Source organism: Brienomyrus brachyistius, chromosome 5 (genome assembly GCF_023856365.1).
Source record: "Brienomyrus brachyistius isolate T26 chromosome 5, BBRACH_0.4, whole genome shotgun sequence".
In the NCBI taxonomy this organism is placed as follows: domain Eukaryota; kingdom Metazoa; phylum Chordata; class Actinopteri; order Osteoglossiformes; family Mormyridae; genus Brienomyrus; species Brienomyrus brachyistius.
In genome coordinates, this window is record NC_064537.1 from 13,026,981 (window position 1) to 13,048,824 (window position 21,844).

General features: G+C 50.6%; 1 protein-coding gene across 1 annotated transcript in view; it reads left to right on the forward strand.

Annotated features, from left to right (window-relative positions):
• The window catches only part of LOC125742032 (alpha-1,6-mannosylglycoprotein 6-beta-N-acetylglucosaminyltransferase B), a 93,550-nt gene that overhangs the window by 26,845 nt on the left and 44,861 nt on the right, over positions 1-21,844 (forward strand). Inside the window, exons 3-8 of the mRNA XM_049013618.1 lie at positions 3,157-3,301; positions 7,960-8,069; positions 12,049-12,125; positions 12,309-12,479; positions 15,023-15,187; positions 20,142-20,311. Coding sequence (XP_048869575.1) covers positions 3,157-3,301; positions 7,960-8,069; positions 12,049-12,125; positions 12,309-12,479; positions 15,023-15,187; positions 20,142-20,311 — 838 coding nt within the window. The remainder of the gene's footprint in view (positions 1-3,156; positions 3,302-7,959; positions 8,070-12,048; positions 12,126-12,308; positions 12,480-15,022; positions 15,188-20,141; positions 20,312-21,844) is intronic.

Genomic DNA, 21,844 nt, shown 5'->3' on the forward strand with positions numbered 1-21,844 from the left:
GATTAAAACCGCGTGACTTCCACGCTGCTCGGGATGCAGAGACGTTCCTTGGCTGCTGCCCGGGCCGCCTCCTTAATCGTTATTATCTGGCATGCGGGACTGATGCTGCCATTCGTTGGCGAAACTTCCTGTGCATTTAGGCCACCGCTGTGCCCTGTTATCTCTGAGGTGTCTCTCTTTATACAAATGTGAACTTTCGGCCTGAATATTTCATCTCTTGTTCTGCGGGTGGCTGGTTCGAGTGCCACTACAGACCCGGGCCGTGAGCAAAGTAACTAGGTGGGGGTTTATAAATGGGTTAAAAGTTCTAAGGTTCCTATAGAAACGGAAGGCTGGGGAAAATGTGAGTGACACAATCACAGGACTGACTGCAGTGCTTTCCTTAGGAACGGCAGGCCGGGGCTGCTCCCTCCCAGCCTGTCTCGGGAGGCGAGGTCGTGCCGGAGAATGCAGCGCTGGCCTCTGTAACAGATTGCCTTTTAATTGGAATTTGTTAATGTCATCTATTTTCCACTGGCGCCCCTGAAATGAAGTCGTTAAAGACATAAGCTTTTCCTAAATGGCCCGTTTATAAAACAACCAATGTGGACTCAATAAGGCATCCATTTAAATACGAAATCGGGAAAAATGTGCCATTAAACTTCTGCCTCTGACTCTTCCCATGGCCAAATAAATGCCTTTCTTGTCATTGAACAGGTTGCAAGCACAACATAATCTAATCTGCGCATATCCTATATGGCTCTCCTACCATATAACACGCACACATATATAGGGATGCAGGCGAGAGCAGAGCTTGGGATAAGAGCACAGGCCTGTCCATTTTTTCTGCATCCTGGGGCAGTTTGGAGATTAAGGCCCTTGCTCAAGGGCCCAGCAGTAATACGATTATTCTGCCAGTTAAAGGATTCCAATGGACAGCCTTCCAGATACAGAGACACACCCCTTACCCTCAGAGTCACGAAGAAAGTAGTGTGGACAATTTGAGGCAGAAAAGCAAACCACTGCACCACTGCCCCAAAGTCACATGGTCTTCAAATAATAATAATCTTTTTATGTATAGCACTTTCCACACATGTAATGTAGCTCACATGTGGAATCAAATTAAGACACAAAGATGGAGAAGCTGGATAAACTGTTTGCACTGTATGCAATGTTCAGGTTGTAAAAAGGTTTCAAGGGGGGTGGTGGGGGTCAAATCTTTGCTCGGGGGGGGGGGAGTGAAGCCGGTCATGATAATGATATGTTTAGAACTGTGGTCTGCCAGTTCAGCACCAATATTAAAGTTGGTAGATGTATCTTTATGGTATGGGGGTGAATTTATGCAGAACATTTTAGTTGGATGGTGAGGGAGGGTGGAATATTTTCAACGGGCATGGTATTTGTCATTTTGTCCCTTGGGGGTGGGGGGGGGGAGTGGCATCCAGGTGCATCCCATGACAGCTGGAGCCCAGACATATGCTGCCTGGGATTGGCTCCAGGCTGCTGATGACCCTGACTGGGAGAAGAGGCTGGAAGATGGATGGATATACGTATATTCAAAAGGGTTCTACAGCAGCACTAATATTACTGCGATGGTATCATCCATCTTTCATCCTGACTATCCATTACAGGATCACAATGTGCAATAATATCCATAATTCTATAAAGTCTTTTTTTATATCCTAAGTTGTAGGTCTGTACGAATCTTATATGGCATAATGTCAGTGACATCTTGCATTACTTTTCTCATCAGGAAGCTCATTTGTCAGGATTTCAGGGTGAAACAGGCCCCAGGTCTATTAATCAGGGTTTGTGTTTAGCCTGTGATGTTTGTGTAAATGTTTTTTATTTTTTTATCTATACGAGTACAAGCTGTTTGACCTTTGTCGCTGTGTCATCACCGTAAAAGTTGGAGGGTGGGGGGCGGTTGAACTTGAGGGGTCTTACGGGCGGCAGCACAGCTGTGATCCGTAGTTGAGTGTGTGTGCTGCCCCCGGCTGCAGGGAGGAGGTAATACATGCTAATATATGGAAATGTATTTTTTTCCTGAAACAGGGTAGATAAGCGATTACCATTTCCCCATCTGATCCCGGCGCTGCTCCCTCATGCAGTACCTGCCAAAGCGGATCCAGGAGCTGCCTGCATCTCCAGCCCCACTCAGCTTCCTGCTCGCTGGCTCTCTTACCGTGTACCCACCCCCTCCCCCCAGGCTGTACGCCCAGACCCCAGAACATCCTGGTACCAGGAGCTTGATCGAAACTTTAAAGTTTTATTTCCCAGAGGTCCAGTTACTGACAGCTGGGCATTCCTTCGTCCGGGATCGCCTGCGGTGTAGCCGCCGGTCGTCAGCAGGGATAACAAAAGAGGTGACACGTGTTCCCTGCCCGCCCCTCCCGTGCGAAGCCGATAAGGGATGTGGAGGAACCCCGGGAGAGATTGCAGAGCTGCTCCCGGTAATCGACTCAGTCTCGGTGGAGAGGTTAATGACAGGAATTTGCAGATGCATTGAGCCGAGCCGGAAACCTGGCTGGCCGACCTCAGTAAATAACAGTGCAGTGAGGAGTTTACTACCACACGTCTCCTTTTAATTTCATTTGGAATCAGCATGGTAATGGATCAATATGGCTGCCCCGGCCAGTGGAGTCGTAAGGAACCATCTCAAAATGACCTTAGCCACAGAAGGCCTGTAGTAGATAATAGTTTCCGGGGGGCCTGGGGATAAGGTTGTACCCCGGGCAGCGACTCAGGGGCTTCATTTAGATCCATTCTGCAAGGGGGCTTGGGGTCAGTCAATCTTTGCATCGCCGGGGAGGGGGGGCTGTCAACTCCCCCTCCCCCTTTTCATAATCTTAGCCTGCCTCATTCTGTTCCCCCTGAAAGGTTAAGAAAGGTCCAGAGATACAAATCTGTGCCGGAGTTTAAAGACACACAAGCAATTCGTGGTCAGCACCCTTCAGGCGGGAGGTTGGGCCTCAGAGAGTGACCTGGTCCGGCTGATACCGCGTGAGGTCTGGGTCAGCTCAGGGGTCAGTGGCCCATAAACAGCTGACAGAAGCTTTTTGTTCCTGCTGGCTGCAGCCCCTCCACAACAATAAATCGCACCCACCACTGCGTGTGATGCCTTCTTCCCTCCGGCTGTTTTTCACCGTCTCCCTGTTCCTCTGTCTTCCCATGCAGTGCTGGGGAACCTGGAGTCCCGTGGGGTTCTGCGCAAGATCAGCGACATGCTGGAGGTCATCATGAAAAGGGTCGACGCCCTATCCAAGCTGGACAACTCCACTGACTCCCGTCGGTTGGACGAGCTCAGCTCCGCGATCAACAGGTTGGGACAGGCACTGGGCCCTTGTTCCTGTAGCTGAACAACTATAGCACTGTGCTAACACAAGAGGTCATGGGTTCGAATCCCAGGGAGCGTACATAAATTATAACACTTGGCAATGGATAGGGGACAGCGGGGGGACATTGCATCCTTACTCCTGTAGCTCAACAAGAAGACGATGTGCTAACACAAGAGGTCATGGGTTCGAATCCCAGGGAGCGTACATAAATTATAACACTTGGCAATGGATAGGGGGCAGCGGGGGGACATTGTGTCCTTGCTCCTGTAGCTCAACAAGGAGACATTGTGCTAACGCAAGAGGTCATGGGTTTGAATCTCAGGGAGAGTACATAAATTGTGACTCTCCTCGTTGCTGTAATTCACCTCAGATAAAGGCATAGGTGAATGTTTATGGAAACCGTATTTCACTTGCTGATGATGTCCAGGCCATTCGAGCTCTTCCCCTTCAGAGTGGGTCTGCAGTTGATGATGATCGATGGCTGGGGTCGGCTTCAGATAACCCTGCGATGCAGCCTGACGGTGGCACGGATCCCCTCCCCTCTAATCATACAACAAGAGTTGGCGATATCATCTCTGAGGACTTCAAGCGGCCCCTTCCTGGGGTGTCCCTCCAAGCCCCTTTCCCTGTCTTTGATGCCGGCCCAGACAGTCCTCGCACCGCGGCCTTGGAGAGCCGTGTCAACACCCGGCTCTGCTTTCCCAGCGTGACTGTAGCCTGCCAACCGGAGATGAACGCTCGTTTTAGGACCTCCGCCACGGTGGGGAGGGTGAACAAGAAATGGGGAAAAAGAAACGATAAAGAAAACGGGAGCAAGGTGCAGACGGATTTGTGGGCTGTTACCGAGCAACGCTCATTTGCAGTCGCTTGGATAATACCCCCCCACCTCCACATCCTGCCCCATGCTGCGGTCTTCGTTGTCCTCCCCGAGATGTGGAGAGAGAGTGAGGTTGGCATGATGCCGGTCAGACCTGTCTGCGTCCTTTTCATACAGCTCAGTGCGGCTCCATCTTTCAGTACAGGCATCTTCTCTGCCCCCCCATGGCTGCCCCCTTCCCTTACAGCTTTGGTGCAACAGCTGAAGATCCCCAAAACCCCCCACTACTGCAGTCTTTTCTCCACCCACTTTGGGATGCGGCTCTTAAATATGCCCCCCGCTGCCAGTCCAGATAGCCTTTTTTGTGTATTCACACACGATAAAATTCATTGAGAGTCTTCTCAGAGTATCTATTGGGTGCATATTACGATATTCCACAACCACAAAGCTGTACTGGTCTGCATCATGCCACCCGTCATTTACATATAATAACTGCCTGTTACACAGAATTGTTCATGCAGTTTCTTTTGTAGCATGAAAATACATCAGCGACCACTGCATGGAAGTAAGTTGATGCTCCTTCTACTCCACAATTGAAGGCCTTTAGGACAACCTCACTCCTGTTACGTGGAGACCGAGAGATGTTCCTCAGAAAACCAGCCACCATTTCCACAGGACCTGTGCTCACTCTTTAGCTGTGTGATGTCCGCAAACTGGAAGGTGATGGAGGAGACGAATGCTTCATCCATCTTCCTGAATTCACACTTTTACAATGGCAAGATCTCCAGCTAACGGTGTCTCACAGACATATGCTGGGGTGGGTACGATGTGATTAATGAGGTTAGTTTCAGGCACGTAGAGAAGAAGAAAATGCAGCGCAGCATGTGATGTTCCTCCATCCTAATACAGTGGAGAAAAGAATGCCTCAGAAATACCGCAGGGGTCAGTGATATTACCGTGGGCGCCCTGGGTGGAGGGGATTATAGCTTTTTAGCTGTAATCGACAAACCGGAGGGTGGGGTCTGTGTGAGAAGTCTGACCCCGGGAATCTGCCGATAGAGACACTTGTTTCATTTTCTCAGGGTCTGGAAGGTGGGCATGGGGCTGTGGGCTTGGGGATTTGGGCCTGGGTTTGGGGCTTGTGTTTGAGGCTTGGCCTTGGGGATTTGGGCCTCGGTTTGGGGCTTGGGTTTCAGCGTGGGGGCCAGACTGTTGCACATCTGGAAGCTTATCCAAGGTGAACTTCAGTAAATCTGGGTGGAGAACCTGTCTGGCATGGCCAGTCCCTACCCTCACCATCAATGACCTCATTCTCTTGATTCAGTTTCTCTCGTTGTGGTCTGTCACTCCTGTTTTCTGGATGAGGAAGTGCATGTGTGATCAGGAGGGCAGAGAGACCTTTGTGTGTTGGATGATTGGTATGGGGGGGGTAGGGGGTTTTGTGCTGACAGAGCCAGGACTCCGCCCGGCGGCAATCATTGTGGCTCGTGGGAGGGAATATGATTTGATGTCTGTAGTCCCCGTCTGTGGGGCCGCCCTGGCACGAGCAGGGTGGGGGTGGGGGGCTGCCACTTACACATTACTGCTTTGTGTAAAATGTCCTCTTAGTAGCACACCCTGGTAAGGGAAGAAATTACAGGCCATAAAATCCCTCCAAAACTTTGTTTATTTTACTGCGAAGGAAGGGGAATGTTACCATCCCAGGCAGGAGCATCGGGTGACCCCAGTCACCTGAACTGAGCTCTTCCACCTCTCCCTCCATCTTGAGTAAGCATCTAAATTAGCATATTCAGTCATCCTCAAGCCCCAGTAATCTAACCAGACTGCCGTCTCCGTATTTTCTTCTTTCCCAGTCATTCCCGCCACGCCTGCTATTCCTTGAGCTTGACCTGAGCATAGCTGGCTTACGATATGTAAGCCTGGCCCTGCCTACCCCCACCCCCCACAGCCTGACCGGGGCCCCCGCAGGAGATTTTTACGCTGCTTAAGGTTTCAGCTCCGTTTCCAAAAAATAAAAACCCAAACCTGGGTAGTCTGTACAAGCTCGTGGTTTTAATCAGACCACTTTCACGTCTCCTAGTGTGGAAATATGTAAATGAGCCTGTAGTAATTATGTAAATATATGTAAATGTTTGTAATGGGGGTATGGAAAAGTGAAATCTAAAAGTAATTATGTATATGTAAATGTTTGAAATAGTGGGTGCAGGAAAGTGAGAAAGAAAGGGGAAATCCTTATTTTTTAAATGTAGGACACCTTATAGCGGCGGGGGCTCTGCCATTTCCTGTGATTTACAGAGAGCAGTTACCAACAGCTGTCACCCCCTTCCATCTGTCTCCATCTATTCTGTCCATTCTCCTTTTCCGTCTTTATGCACCAAACCCCCCCCCATTGATGTCTAGTGGTGACAAGCTGGGGAAGGGAGGTATAGTGAGGTGCTTCCAGGTGTCGGCCGGAGGGATGGGGGTGTCGTCCACGAGCCGAGAGATCAGAGGACACCCCCGGAGAGTGTGTGGGCTGACAGGTGGCATTTAGGAAGGTCGCCCCTGTGACTGGGGGGGGGTGGGTGGGGGGGGGCCCTTAAAGCCTGCTTTAAAAAGCATTAGGGCTGCTTTGTTGGCTGCACCGTGCCGTTACCGGGGGAGGATTTCTCGCCTTGGCAGACTGAATTATATTTCATATCTGGCATGAAAGAGGCACTCGGGGCCGGAGACGCCCCCTGTGGCTGTTTTTGGCACAGACTTGAAGATGAGTCCTCCTGGGGGGGGCGCCTCGCCATACACACACTGGGGATTAAATGTCACTAAAAGTTGGCTTCTTTCTGCCGCTCAGAGCTTAAGCTGCCAGATATCTGTGGGAGACGGGGGGGGGGGAGCTCCCCATTTCTTCTACGCAGCTGGGATACCAGCCTGTTCCAGCTCACAAATGAGGGCCACATGAAAAGCGAAGGCGGGCATCTTTAACTCCCCCATCCTGGTTGCTTGACCCATGTGGGCTGCGTGTCGTTTAACTCTGAAAAAGTGTGTCGGACGTCTGGCCCCTTGACCCCAAAGTGGAGTGTTCCGACATCCTTCTCATGCAAGCAGCCCCTCCTTACTGGCTTGGAGCAGGAACCGGTTTGCGCAGCATCCTGTGGGATCCAGCGATCGGTCCCGAGCTCCGTGTTTCCGCACCGCTGGCCATGTGGCTCCGGGTTTGTTTGCAGAAGACCAGCCTGTGTTTTCTTAACAACCTCCACTGCCCCCCTCTGGCACTTGACACACTGTCGATGATCCAAACCTGCTACCTTCATAACCTGCTGCCTCTGGGGGTGTTTCTGGGCTATATTCTGTCCCTGTGTTTCACGCTCACCCTGTCATCATCACTTCCGAATTAAGCAATTACAAGCCACGGCAGTCTGCTTCTTCACCAGTGCATTGTACCTCTCAGACCCCAGTCCTAGCGCCGCAAGGAACTCTCTGATCCCAGCAAGTGATCCCATTGGTCTGTCAGAAGTTCTGTTTCGAGTTTCAAGTGACTCTCCATTCGAATCTCTCCTGCTTGTTAATGTCATTCCAGTCCCTGAGAACAGAAAGGGGCTTGTTTTCACACGGCAGTCTCATTATTACAGTCGGAGCAGTTTGTTTTCTAAGCGCCAGAAAGTGCCATTTCTAGCTTGGTTTATTTCCCAGACCTCTTTCTTTCAGCAGGTAAGATGGCATAAATGGCTTAGTTTGCATGTGGAGCACGTGGTGCTCTTGTAGAGTGGAGGGGGGGGGCTTGGAGTGGGAATTAACGCCCGGGAGGTAAGCATCTTAGTGCCTCCCTCTGTCTCCCTCTGTTGGCAGGTTTCAGCTAGCGGGCCTGGTGGAGCGGATCCAGGCCATCGCCCAGAACGTGTCCAACGCAGCTGTGCGGATGGAACAGATCCTGCAGCACACTGTGGCCATGGGCAGAGGTACAGCTGGGAGGGTCCAGGAAGGTTGGGGGCGGGGTTATCCAGGGGGGCGGGGTTATCCGGGGGCGGGGTTATCCAGGGGCGGAACCGGCGGGAATCAGGTGGCAGGGCCAGGTAAGGAGCTTCCTCTTAGCTCAGCTTGGGGCTACCGGCAACCATTCAGATAGCTGTCAAATTAGGCTGTACTTAAGTAACTATACACAACTCATTTAGCATCTGATGTAAAGTGTCTCTGTGCCATGTGCTGCCTAGGATAGGCTCCAGGCTGTCCTGAAACACTGAACAGGGCAAGCAGTTAGGAGATGGATGGATGGATGGATGTTGATTCAACCATGTGAATTTGGAACCAAAATATTTTTAGTTTCTGTTTGGTTGTTGGCAGAAGATTTAGCTCTCCTTATGTATTGTAGCAAAACAGGGTCTGTAAATAAATATAAAAATATTAATCCCGTGTTTTCAAAAATGCTAATCTGGAGGGGATCGGCTAGTAAGTTGTGCGAACCGTGAGCCGCGCGGAGATGCGCCGCCCCCCCGGACTCCTAATCTCCCAGGAAAGACGTAATCGATATCAGAGGAGCGCAGTAGGTGCTGAATATAAATGCCCCCGTTTCTGCTCGTGTAACTGCTCTTCCACATCCGCGTCTCCATTAATCCCGGGCGGAGGATCGTTTGATCCTCCCCCAAGCCCATTCACGTTACATTACTCCGACTGCGTTCGTGTGGATGTGGCCAAAGTATCGCTGATGGGGGGAAAACCACTCATCTTTTTGTGAAAAACAGTCTTTTTATGCAGATGATGAGAAGATGTTATGTAAGATCTCCTAATGGCTTATCCTGGCAGGTCAGTCATACGTTCAATAACAGCGCAGAGGCAGCCTCACCACACTGCAACCATCAGCAACCAGCTACAGACTCTGTCAATTAAGCACAACCCACCATGATTAACCAGCTAAATAACCCCTTTAATCGTTCATCGGTCCATCTTCCATAACCGTTTATTTAATGCAGGGTTGCTTTGTAGTTTGGAGCCAATCCAGTAAGCAGAGGGCTCAAGGGACCCTTTGGATGGGATGCCAGTCTATTGCAGGGCACACACACACACACACCCACACATGTAGGGTATACCTATCCTTATGGGGCCCGCTCATTCACTTATATGGGGAAAATGCTAACGCTAACTATGACAACCCTAACCCCCACCCTGCCCTAACCATAACCATAAGTAACCAAGCAAAATAAAAGAGTTTTTGCAGTTTTACTTTTTTCATAGCAGTCACTGATTTTTATAAAACAGAGTTTTCCCTTATGGGGACCATAGTGGATATTTATCACGTTATGGGGACATTGTGTCCCCATAAGAATAGGTATACCCGCTCTCTCACACACACACCCACACACACACACACACACACACACACTCACCCGCGTACCTATCTAATCTAATCATTCATTTCTATGGAGAAAGCTCTAATCCAAACATGATGACCTTAACCTCCACCCAGCCCTAACCAAACTAAATATGAGACTTTTGGCACTTTTAGGTTTTCGATTGCAGTCAGATTTTTATAAAATTGATTTGCCCATGATTCCTGCAGGGGAGATCTGCAGTACCTACGTCACCCCTGCATGAGACCTTCTCTAGGTTCACTGGTTTTCACCTACAGTCCAAAAACTTTAAGTGGTCTGTTGTGACCAAATGTCCCCACAATGTGATAAAACCTTGTTATTTTGACTTTGTGGGGACATTTGGTCAGAACAGTTCACCTTATAGCATGACTGGTGAATCTAGAGGAAACTCATGCAGACGCAGGGGGGGCATGGAAACTGCAGAGCCCCCCAGCAGGAATTGAACCCGCAGCTTTAGAAGCGTGAGGCTACAGTGGCACACTGAGCCATCATGTCACCCACTGATCTTCTATCAGAAATTTCAATCACGCACGACCTCGTCTGGTTATACTTTTACAGTGGAGAATGTTTGGAAACTTGGTACAAAGTCCACAATCCGTTCAAAATAAATCCTTACAAAGCAGACAAGCAGACAGTAGAGTTAATGCTCCTGTTGTGCTGTGCAGTTTCATTCTGCTCTCAGTCATCATGACGGTGCATAGACTGAGAGTAATATATACGGTGTTAGCGAGGAGATTACAGGAACATGGCTGGAGTGAAATGCGGCATCCAGCCTTTTATAGGCAGATCCAGTGACTGTAGGATGGAGGGGTGCGGGGGGTGCGAGGTGTCCTGGACATTATTCCTGGACAGGGAAAATCCATGGGTTTCCTTCATCACACCCATCCCAAGACCCGGCGACTGTGCCCCTGTTTGGCCGCCTTACCTTTTCATACAGCCCGTGTGCCATGTGGCTCTCCATCTTTACATCTGACAGTGAGGGTTCAGCTCAGACTTTATGGCAAAATGTGGAGGAATCACATACACGTGACCTGCGTGTAGGACGATACCCTGGGGCGTCACGTCGGCGCTGCAGAAAGGCGGCAGCCCTGGGTGCCTGTCATGCTGGCCCCCCTCACACGGCCACCGCCATGCAAGAAGTGATTGATTTCCCTGGTGTGCATCCTCTGTTTTCAACAAGTAATAAATATTACATGTGTGCGGGGGGGGGGGGGGGAGACTGGACCCAGCTGACGCCTAGTCATTCACTCTCTGACGTGGAAAAGAATCCAGGGAAACACATTGCAACATACTGCAGTCCCCCCCCCCCCTCGCCACACCACCATCTCTCCAGCCAAGAAATAATAAACGTTGACATGGTAGGGAAATAACGATGATTTGCGGTACAAAAATAATGCATATAAAGTGACAGTCTGTAATGAAACATTCATTGCGGTGGTGTGGATAGACTTCTGAACATGCATCGCTCTCCATGGTGCTGCGTGAAGGTCCAGACAGACGTCCCAAGTGCCCCCCCACCCCCACCCCACTACCAATCCCTACTGCTTATTAATGTAATCAAACTGAATGTGCCGTAATCTGCCAGTGATGTCTCTCCTTTGGGCCGAGCTGCCCCGCTGATATGAACGCCTCCCCGTCCCTTAATTAGGCAAATTTAAGTGGCCAGAAATGACTTCATCAGTGCGTTGTCCTGTCCCCTTAAACGAATACGGCGGGAAGCTGCAGCCCGGCGATGAAGCATTTAGATTCCGCACTGAAGCAATTAATGCGATGATTCACACCTCGAAGAGTTGCCACCTTCCTGGGAAACCCAGGGTCTGAATGCGTCCAAGGATGTAGCGGGAAGCTCTTCCTCTGTGGATTCGGGGGGTATTGGACCAGGAGGCCCCCGATTCTGTTCCAGTGACCCGAAAGAGATTGGATCCGGCACCACTAAGTGAGCCAGCCTCACGTTGGACGGCGATGACTCTTTGGCACCAACGCGGCATTGCACTGCTGCCATGGCTGCTGATGGGGCCAGGATCAGCCCCAGAACAGGAGAGCTGCTGCTTCAACCTTAAACAAGTAACTTATAACATTGCTATACTACTACTATTAGACTTACTTCAGAGAACAAAAATTCAGAACAACGTGCTGTAAGCATGATATGCCGTCGCAGATTGGTGGAGGCACAGTGGCGCACTGATTAGCGCTGTTGCTTCACCAGGGTTTGCGTCTTTGCCTTGGCTCCATGTGTGTGGAGTTTGCACGCTCCCCCCTTGTCATCATGCGGATTCCTCCGGGTACTCCGGTTTCCCCCCACAGTACAAAAACATGCTGAGGTTAATTGGAGTTACTAATTTGCCTGTAGGTGTGCGTGTATGAGTGAAAGATGGGTTGGCACCCCCATCTTGGGTTGTTTCCTGCTTTGTGCCCATAGGCTCTGGATTCCCTGAGTAGGACAGTGGGTACAGTCTGTGGATGGATCCGTGTTGCACATTGTAAAAGTCATGTAGACGCAGCTGACATTTACTGCACCAAACTTTAATGCAATATGTTTATTATTCCGTCTGCGCGCGTGTGTCCCCCCCAGTGGTCAGAGAGGGATCCAGCAGCCAGTGCGAGGTTCCCAAGGACCCCCGATACCCAGACTGCTCCAGTAAAATGGACGTGAGTCCCGCCTCTCCAACTATAATTTGTTTTGCCATTTTCATGTCCTTCCCCTTCAGCCAGAGTAATTGTATAATGTGAAAAAGATGTTTTTGTGTTCAAGCCATTTTCTGTAAAACTGTGTTTTACTGCCACACAGCAAACTGCAGTCAAACTGAAAGAGAAAGATTTTTTTTTTTACAGTGGATGCGGGCCCGCTGGACTTCAGACCCCTGCTATGCCTTCTATGGTGTGGACGGCTCAGACTGCTCCTTCCTTGTCTACCTGAGTGAGGTTGAATGGTTCTGCCCCCCGCTGGCCTGGAGGAATCACAGCAGACCCGAGACTGTGGGCAAGACGCCAGAGAGGAGACAAGTGAGTGCCCAGTTACGGAGACAGGAGACACATGCGCCTAATCAATGAGAGTCATTCTGCTGTCCCTGCACGGGGCTGTGTCCCCTCTCCTAGCAGGCAGGTCACCAGTCACCAGTTACTTCCCGGTTGATCTTGTGAATGGTAGTTAATAGTTTTGTTGTACATGGCTTTGTTAGCTGAAAGAGCAGCACATTCCTTTGAATCAAACCAGAAAGTAACAATATGTGATTTCTGTGGGTAGTGCTGTTGTCTCACACCTCCAGGGTCAAGGGTTCGAACATGATCTCCCAGTGTTGTGTGGGTTTCCTGCAAGTGCTCAGCTTTTCTCTGACAGTCTAATATAATATCAGTCGGGCAGAGTGGCGTCTCTAAACTGCTCATTGGCTCATATATGACCAGCACAAATAAAGCACCGTGTTTTACTCTCTTAATTCCCCGACGAACGTGACAGACCCGCAGCTGACGGCTCCTTTTGCTAGCACTGTACCTGCAATCATTAAACCTGGGCTCTCATTTGCATATTCATTTACAAAAGCTTTCACCATGCATTAGTTTCGCAGGTTGCCGTAGACTGTGAGATATGAAAATTCTGGAGCGTTCGCCTCCATATGCATTTCCGTTGAAAGGTGCGTTTTATTTTGGCCGTCGCACAGCGTCTCACCATCGCGTCACAGCCCATTATTGTTTAATGTCGTCTCCCGCGGCGACTCCGCTAGCCGCTGCTAACGATTTTCCTCACGTGTGGCTTAATTGCTGCAGCTTGCTGCATCCGTCTCTGTATCACTTCTGCTTGACTTCTGCTTCACTTAATCCGATGTATCTTTGCAATGCAACGGGAAGCATCATTAGCTTGTCGTCAGCTCTGTTATCTTTACATTTGGGTTTTGTGGTTGGCCCACAAATGGGGGTTCAATTCGATGGAGGCTCTTTGTCTGTGGAGATTGCATTTTCTCCTCGTGCTGTTGGATGTCCCCCCATAGTCCAAAGTCATACGATTTGGTGAACTGGTGATTCTAGATTGCCCATAGTGTGTGATCTAGATGACCACAAGCATAATTCTAAAAAGGAGGACATCCATGTCCACAATGGAGTACACTTCTGTCCAAAGAGGAGGACCAATGCTCAAAAAGCTGTTCGGGGTGGGGAAGGGGGGCATTCTTGGCTTCTGTAGTATGTGTGTGTAATGTTTCTTGTGTGATCAGAATGAGAGACAGTGGCACTAGATTTTCATGGGGAGACCGGCAGGGGGGAGGGAAAAGGACGAAATCCGGATGGTGGTCATCCTATTTGTGATTTTGTCTAGTCCAGACAGAATGTCCCCTGCCTTGTCCCCTGTGATGGACCGGCATCCTGTCCAGAATGTCCCCTGCTTTGTGTCCTGCGATGGACCGGCATCCTGTCCAGAATGTCCCCTGCCTTGTGACCTGTGATGGACCGGCATCCTGTCCAGAATGTCCCCTGCCTTGTGACCTGTGATGGACCAGCATCCTGTCCAGAATGTCCCCTGCCTTGTGACCTGTGATGGACCAGCATCCTGTCCAGAATGTCCCCTGCCTTGTGCCCTGTGATGGGTGGGCATCCAATCCAGAATGTCCCCTGCCTTGTGCCCTGTGATGGGCGGGCATCCTGTCCAGAATGTCCCCTGCCTTGTGCCCTGTGATGGGCGGGCATCCTGTCCAGAATGTCCCCTGCCTTGTGCCCTGTGATGGGTGGGCATCCAATCCGGAATGTCCCCTGCCTTGTGCCCTGTGATGGGCGGGCATCCTGTCCAGAATGTCCCCTGCTTTGTGCCCTGCGATGGACCGGCATCCTGTCTAGAATGTCTCCTGCCTTGTCCCCTGTGATGGACGGCATCCTGTCCAGAATGTCCCCTGCTTTGTGCCCTGCGATGGACCGGCATCCTGTCCAGAATGTCCCCTGCTTTGTGCCCTGCGATGGACCGGCATCCTGTCCAGAATGTCCCCTGCCTTGTGATGGATCGGCATCCAGTCCAGAATGTCCCCTGCTTTGTGCCCTGCGATGGACCGGCATCCTGTCCAGAATGTCCCCTGCCTTGTCCCCTGTGATGGACCGGCATCCTGTCCAGAATGTCCCCTGCTTTGTGCCCTGCGATGGACCGGCATCCTGTCTAGAATGTCTCCTGCCTTGTCCCCTGTGATGGACCGGCATCCTGTCCAGAATGTCCCCTGCTTTGTGCCCTGCGATGGACCGGCATCCTGTCCAGAATGTCCCCTGCCTTGTCCCCTGTGATGGACCGGCATCCAGTCCAGAATGTCCTCTGCCTTGTGCCCTGTGCTTCCTGGAATAGGCTCCAGGCTAGTCTAATTAATATTTCCTATCCCTTTTGTTATGTATGTTCATTCTCTGGTACCACCTGTAAATGTAAGTTAAAGTCACACTACAGTACATATCAAAGTTTTCTGACTGTATCATAACCTAGTAAATCATGAAGTATGCTTCATCTTTATTGGCTGTTAAAATTTTCTATTAAAGCCAGCGTGCTGTGTATTGGTCCACTACCCCTTCTGACCCCACCCCTGCAGGCGGCCTTCCGCACTGATGTCAGCGCCCTCCTGGAGCAGGTGGGCACGGGCAAGGAGTCTCTGAGCTTCATGAAGAGGAGGATCCGCAGGCTGGCTACACAGTGGGGCATCGCTGCCCATCGGCTGGACAACAAGCTGCACAGACGCTGGAGGGAGCAAAAGAGGGTGAGCGGGGTGGGGGGTGGGGGATCAGCACACACAACGACCGGCATCTATGTGTCATTTTGCAGCGGCAACATTCATTCCTGGGCCACCCCAGATGTTCACGAGTGCCGTCACACATCTGTGCAAAGATGTTCATCATACCTAATTAGGGAAAGGCGCGAGTTGGGGAAACATTTCAAACATCTGCAGAGAGTGTTGACTGTGAGGGGGCGGAGCTGGCAGGGGCCCCGGCAGATTAAGTGACATCTCCCCAGGCGACCTGGATTTAAATGGCAGGAGCTGGGAAGCTCACACACGTGTGATTGGGGGAGGGGGTGGGGTGTCTAGGGGGGGAAATGATCCATGGGCAGATTTATGGCTTATTGTGTTGCTTTTCTTTATCTGGCTGACATTTTACTGCCCGTAGATGGCCGTATTTGTGCAACGGGCTCCATCTTTGTTCATAAATGAGGAACCTATTTTATATGGCGTCGGCCAGCGGAACGTTAAGTACGGACTGGGTGGAGGATCACGATAAATCAGGCAGGAGTAAAATATTGGCCCCAGCGGCCGCACTCAAGAGAATTAATATTCCCTCCGACGAACACGGGAGCTGGAGCAAGGGCCTCGTTCATGCAGCGAGGGGAGGAAACGAATTAATGTGGATTCTCCCGGCTATCTATCCTCATTTGGGACATCACAGCCCCGGAGCATCTCCACCTGTGACACCGCCCTCACATCACCTCCACCACCCACTAGCGGCCTCACGCCGCACGAGTCATTAGCCTCCATCACTGGCTATGCACACATCCTGCATTATTAACAGGCACTGGCTGTAGGGGAGACGGAGCGGCACTGCGGAAACACACGCGAGGGCCTCCGTGGCGATGGTCGCCGCGGTGACAATGCGACCTTATGAATGCGAGGTGCTCCTGACTGCTTTAATTCCACAAACCCTCCGATTTGTCCGGGCATAATGGTTTGGAAAGTTTCCAAATCCCAGCAAATGCACCATAACCTTCATTCCTTATCTGGGTGCTAGTCAACACGCCGTCTCCTCAAAAGTTGAGAGAAAGAGAGAGAGAGCCCTTGTCTAGCAGGCATGCATACGCAAACTGATATTTATCTGTGATTGGAAGCTGCATTGCTCCTGTGGTACGAATTAGGGAATCATTTTCTCATTTGTATATTTGTTTGTGTGTGTCATGCGCCTGGGATTAGAATAATTAAGCAGCGCGTTCCACAGCAGACGGAGAGTCTCAGCTGCCCCCCAGCACTGTTCTTAATCTGTCAGTGGGCAACCCCTGCATCTGGACCGGACTCCCTGGAGAAGGTAGAAAGAGGGGTGTCTGTGTTCCCCTAATAGAGAAATAAATTATTCCGGTTCTCCTTCCTGCAAGTTCCACTCTCACTTCTCAGAGGACGACCCAGAAACCGCACATTATTTTGTTCTGCCTGTGTATTGTTTTTTTGTTTTTTTTTTGATTCACGGAGTGTACAGTGATGGTAGTGAATCATCCGTTCAGTTTCAGGGCCCCTCCTCACCCACTCTACCCTACCCTGGTCACCAGCCACTCTGACCTTGAGAAGGGGATGTTCTGGTTGTTCTCAGGAGCGCCGATCCGATGAAAGCCACTCGTGGCCCTAAATCGGGAAGCGTTACGGTTCAAAGAGCGGCAACAAACGCGAAGTTTGCTGGGTACTGAGGCGGATGCAAAGCGCAGCGGATTGATGGCAAAAAATATTCGGGTGGTAGTTCGGGCTCCAGCATGAATCGCAGGAAAGTACCAGTTTTTAAAATTTTATTATTGTTTTTTCGGAGGTGCGCGGAAACAAACCAAACGCAGCGTGCAATCGCCGGGCCCCACCCTCCTCGGTTCTAACGGAAATGATGGCACCGGCGTGGTGTGAAGCAGATAATCCCCCCCACCGGGTATGCGGTCTGCCAGGCTTATTGCTGATTAGAGCCGCCCGTCATTAATTTTCACCTGCACTCATTTCCCCGCCGATCGCGTCACGCCACGGCGCGCCGAGTCCCTTTGTTACCACTCCTCTGTGTTTCCCGTGCAAAGCCAGCCGCTAAGCCACTTGTAAACAGGTGCAGTCTGACACTTTTCATACTGATGTCTGCTTTGTGAATACGGGGTTACTTTTTGCTGCCGGTTTCTCCATGCTGCATATGTTAGCTGATTACGGAGGCTGTGCGTACGCCCGGGGATTTCTGGGGTAACTGATTATAGAGCAGCGTTGCCAACTCTCACGCATCTGGCGTGACACTCGCGCTATCAAACTCTCATGCTCGCCCAAGTAATCTTACAACAAATCTATATTATTCCATTATGAAGCTAAATTAGCTGCATCAAAGTCTTTACGGTACTTTACAAGCCTACAGACTATTTTCAAGGCAATAAAACTGTTACATACGTGTAAATTCGTGTGCAGACCAAAGCTGGCAAGACTGTAGAGGCTTTGTGTATACTGTACCAGCTTTTTTTGGGGGGGGGGGGGGGGGGACTGATTGTGGAGGCACGTGTTCTGAGGTATTTCTGGCTGGTTGTTTTTCCAAGCTAATTGCTGATGCTAACAATTTACACTGGCTTTACTTAACAACATAAGTAAGCTCCCTCTAGTGGTCATTTTAAAGCGTGAGGCTGGTTTCACCTTGTGACGAGCTGGTGGTACTTTTTGGCTGGGGGAAGGTAGGGTGCTGCTTTCTCTCTGTCTCCTGGACATCTGCGCCCATGAACTCAGAGGGCACATGTGTCATTCAGGAATGACGGATGCCAGCACCTGCTGCCAAACCCCCCCTCGACCGGTGCCCCGTGTGGCAGATAACAAGGCCCCCTCCCATTCGAGGAGCGGCGGGGGTGACAGTAGCCCAGCCTGTCACCGCGACGCTCCCTTCACAGCAGGGTGACCTACCAGCTGTCTTGTGTAACCGCGGCTCACGGTGATAGCGGCCCATTGCTGAAACTGCTATCGATCTATGCCGCTGTGCCAATTCGCAATACAAGTTGGCGTAATCATAATTGCATATGCAAATGCAAATTTAACTGTAAGTGCGATTAATTCAGAGACAGTATCATTTTACTGTACACGTTGCTGCAGCAACATTGAGACAAAAGCCGAGACAATAGAAGCCTTGATCTCATTACAAAGGCTGCAGGTGCCCAGTCAGCCATGGACGAGGCTCATTTTTTAATTTAGGTTTTTTTTCCCTTCATGAGGGACGCAGTGCGCGACGTGCCAGCACGTCCCGTGTTCTCTTACTCCTCCTGCCGTTATCCTGCTTTCTGTTACCGCCTGCAGTAACAGGACCGCCTCAATCAGCTTGTGGTTTCCCCAGGGAGACCCCAGCTCCTGGTGGTCTGACAGCTGTGGGTCTCCTCCGCCCTAGACTCCACCGTCCAGGGGCTGGGGCTCCCGGCCGCAGCTGAGCGCTGATGGTGGTCCACCTCCAGGGCGCGCTCCTTCCTTCCTGTCCGCCCTTTGGCATGCCGAGGAGGGGGGGGCGTGCGAGAAATAGGATCGTCCCGCTCCTTCGGCAGACATCAGCACACCGCCGCTGCCTCACACGGGCAGGAGAGCTGGCTTTCTCTTTAGAGTCCCTTATTTCTGGGTCAGCTTTGTGCTGAGTGGCTCGTGCTGCCGTCACCCTCTTACAGGAGCCTTGTGGGAGAGGAGGAGGCGGAGGAGTATGGGCAGCCTTCATTCCACTTTATCGCGGTATGCGCTGCAGCCCTGCTGCCCTTCCACACAGAAGGGAGATTACCCACAATTCATCTGATCTGAACTTTTAGAGGCAGTGGAGAAAGATTAGAATAATCCATCAGATGCAGGTGTGGTCCATCCTGTATCCTCAGGCCGCTTTGGATCTCCCTCCGAATGCCTTTCGTATGTCATTTCCTGTAAGTGGGACGCTTCTTCACCCAGACAGCCATGCTTCGAGGGTGTCGACTGGGCGGACCTGCCCGCCTGTGTACACTGCAGACGTCATTCTGGTCTGTCTCTCGCCGGCGGGCCACTTTTCTCTCTGACCCCAGATTCCCCACCCACCCCACCACCACACCATCTGCCGGCCATATTTTAACAGCAGTTAAAAATTTGTCCTGTTTATTGACAGAAAGTGGCCAGACTAGGCCTGTTAATTCAGAGCAGTGTTTGCTCCGGATTGGCTACACCATCCCGGCGGGCGGCCACACGCTGTCTCGCGTGGGCTGACTCCCACATGCTCGAGGCGGGCATGTCTGCGCTGGCGAACGGCGGCACTTCGAAAGCAGACAGAATCCGCGGCTGGCCACGTGAGGAGGCAGCGACAGGCTCGCCAACAGAAGAAATAACGTCAACAACAATAAAATGATTCTAATTTCCTCCACAAATATGTCCCTGTCTCTGTCAGTGATTTCTGTTGATGCCCCTTTTCTTTTGAAACGTTTGCAGTGTGCGTTTTCCGCTTGTGCTTTTGCATGTAACTTTTTTCCCCCCATCTGCTCTGAAAGGCAGGTGACAATCCTAAGAATCACGAATGGGAGTGACAGGTGTTTTTTGAGTGTTATTTTTTTCCGGTGGCTGAGGGAGTGAGCTTGTATCGGGTTAGGCGCTGGCTGCACCAGAGGACAGTGAATGGATGCCTTTTTCGCAGTACGAAGAGAGTGTTTGATCATAGTGTGTGTGTGTGTGTGTGTGTGTGGGGGGGGGGGTTCAGCCTTTTGGCAAGCACTTGCAACCGCAGTGGACGTGCAAGGCACACACAGGCACCACAGAGAGAGAGAGAGAGTAATTACATAAGCGGCCAGTCGTGTGCAAAGGCATTTATGTAACGTGCTGAATGACTGCTGCCCACGTGCTGAAGGTCAAACTCGCCAATAAACTCTGTACCGCCATGTTGCAGGCCCACCGGAACCAGGCCAACTGTAAGCCGAGGGGATCGAGTGTTCGGTGCGCACCTGAGGTCTACCCCCACCCTTTTCTCCAGATCCTGGTCCACGTGGGCTTCCTGACAGAGGAGTCTGGTGACGTGTTCAGCCCCAAGGTGCTGAAGGGGGGGCCCCTGGGGGAGATGGTGCAGTGGGCCGACATCCTGACCGCCCTCTACGTCCTAGGGCACAACCTCAAGATCTCCGTTTCTGTGAAGGACCTGCAGGGGTGAGTCCCCTTGCACCTGAGTTGCATGTATTGTACGTCTGCCCTGACAATCAATGACAAGTCCTGTTATAACCAAGGGAACGGCCAGACTTTTTACAGGGTTGGTGGTGTTATGATATCCAGTGTAAACTGTTATATTTCACCCAAATGTTCACCTGATTGGATTCTGCACTCTGTTTTATATATATATAAAACAGATATATATATATATGTGTGTTTTATATATATCTGTTTTAGCAGGCGATCTCTGAAGTAGCATTCTATTGTGAAAATGGTCAGGCAGTCTCTGGAACAATCAGTGTTAAGGATCTTGCTCGATTACCCAGTGGTGAAATTACTCTACCAAATGGGATTTGACCCAGCAACCTTCCAGTCATGAGCACAGAGCCCTAATCCACAGAGTTGTACATCACCCCCGTTTATCAGAAACTGCAGAGGAACAGTTGATTTGTATTTTCCTGTCTTTTCTTGGGGGCGACAGGCCCCCAGTGTCGTCTGACAGCACCGGCAGCAGAGAATCCCGTGCATGCTGTGACTGGGTGTCTCTGCAGCTATAAATGCTATTGCTGGTCTGAAAACTGCCATAGTCTTTGCAAGATGTTCATGCCTTAAATATTCTGGGAAATAACACCCTTTCACTATGAATACGCTCACATGTCGTCAGTGGAGATTGTGGCTCCAGGTTAGTTTCTCAGGACAAAATCAACCGCTAAACAGCACTAAGAATCTTTCATGACGGTTACCTCATGCACACAAAAGAGTATTTCTGGTAAAGACTGTAACTTTATATATCTCAATCAGGGGCTGCCACTCTACAGAGGCTGGGGTTTCACTCCTGCCCCCTGTTTGCGTTGCATGGGGTTTATCGGGGGTGGGGGGGGGGGGGGGGGAGCAAGGTGTTCTAAATTGCTTGTTTGGTGTAAGTGAATATCACTTGCAATGGACTTTCATACCATGCAAGTACCACAGTCTTATCTCCTATAAGTTGCCCCTCCCCCCATGATCCAGACCAGGATAAGCCTAAGAAGACTGGTGAATGGATGGATTATATGTCATTCATGGAGTAGAGTAGTTGTCGCACTGTTACCTTTATCCATTTATTTTGGGGTTAAGGGTCTCGCTGAAGGGCTGAGCGGTGGTACGATTCCCCTGCCAGCCACAGGACTTAGAAAGGACGGCCTTCCTGAACACAGACACCGCCCGGTAATATAGGCACGTCTGTATATAGGTGGAAAACAGGGCTTGTGTTTTTAAATAAACATAACCAGTTTGTTGTGGAAGGGTGTTAGGTGCCAAAATGGCCGTTTTCAGTTATCATAAAGGTAATTACTATGAAGGAATCCCTTTGGGTCCCTGCGATGGGTTGGCACCCCACCCTTGTAGAATAAGCTCCAGACCCCCCTGACTCTGCATAGGAAAAGCAGGTTTGGAAAATGGATGTATGGATGGATGGATTGGAGTCTATTTGAGTTCCCATTATGTATCATAATTGTATTTTTATGCAATAAACCAGTACAAAGGTTTAAACATTTA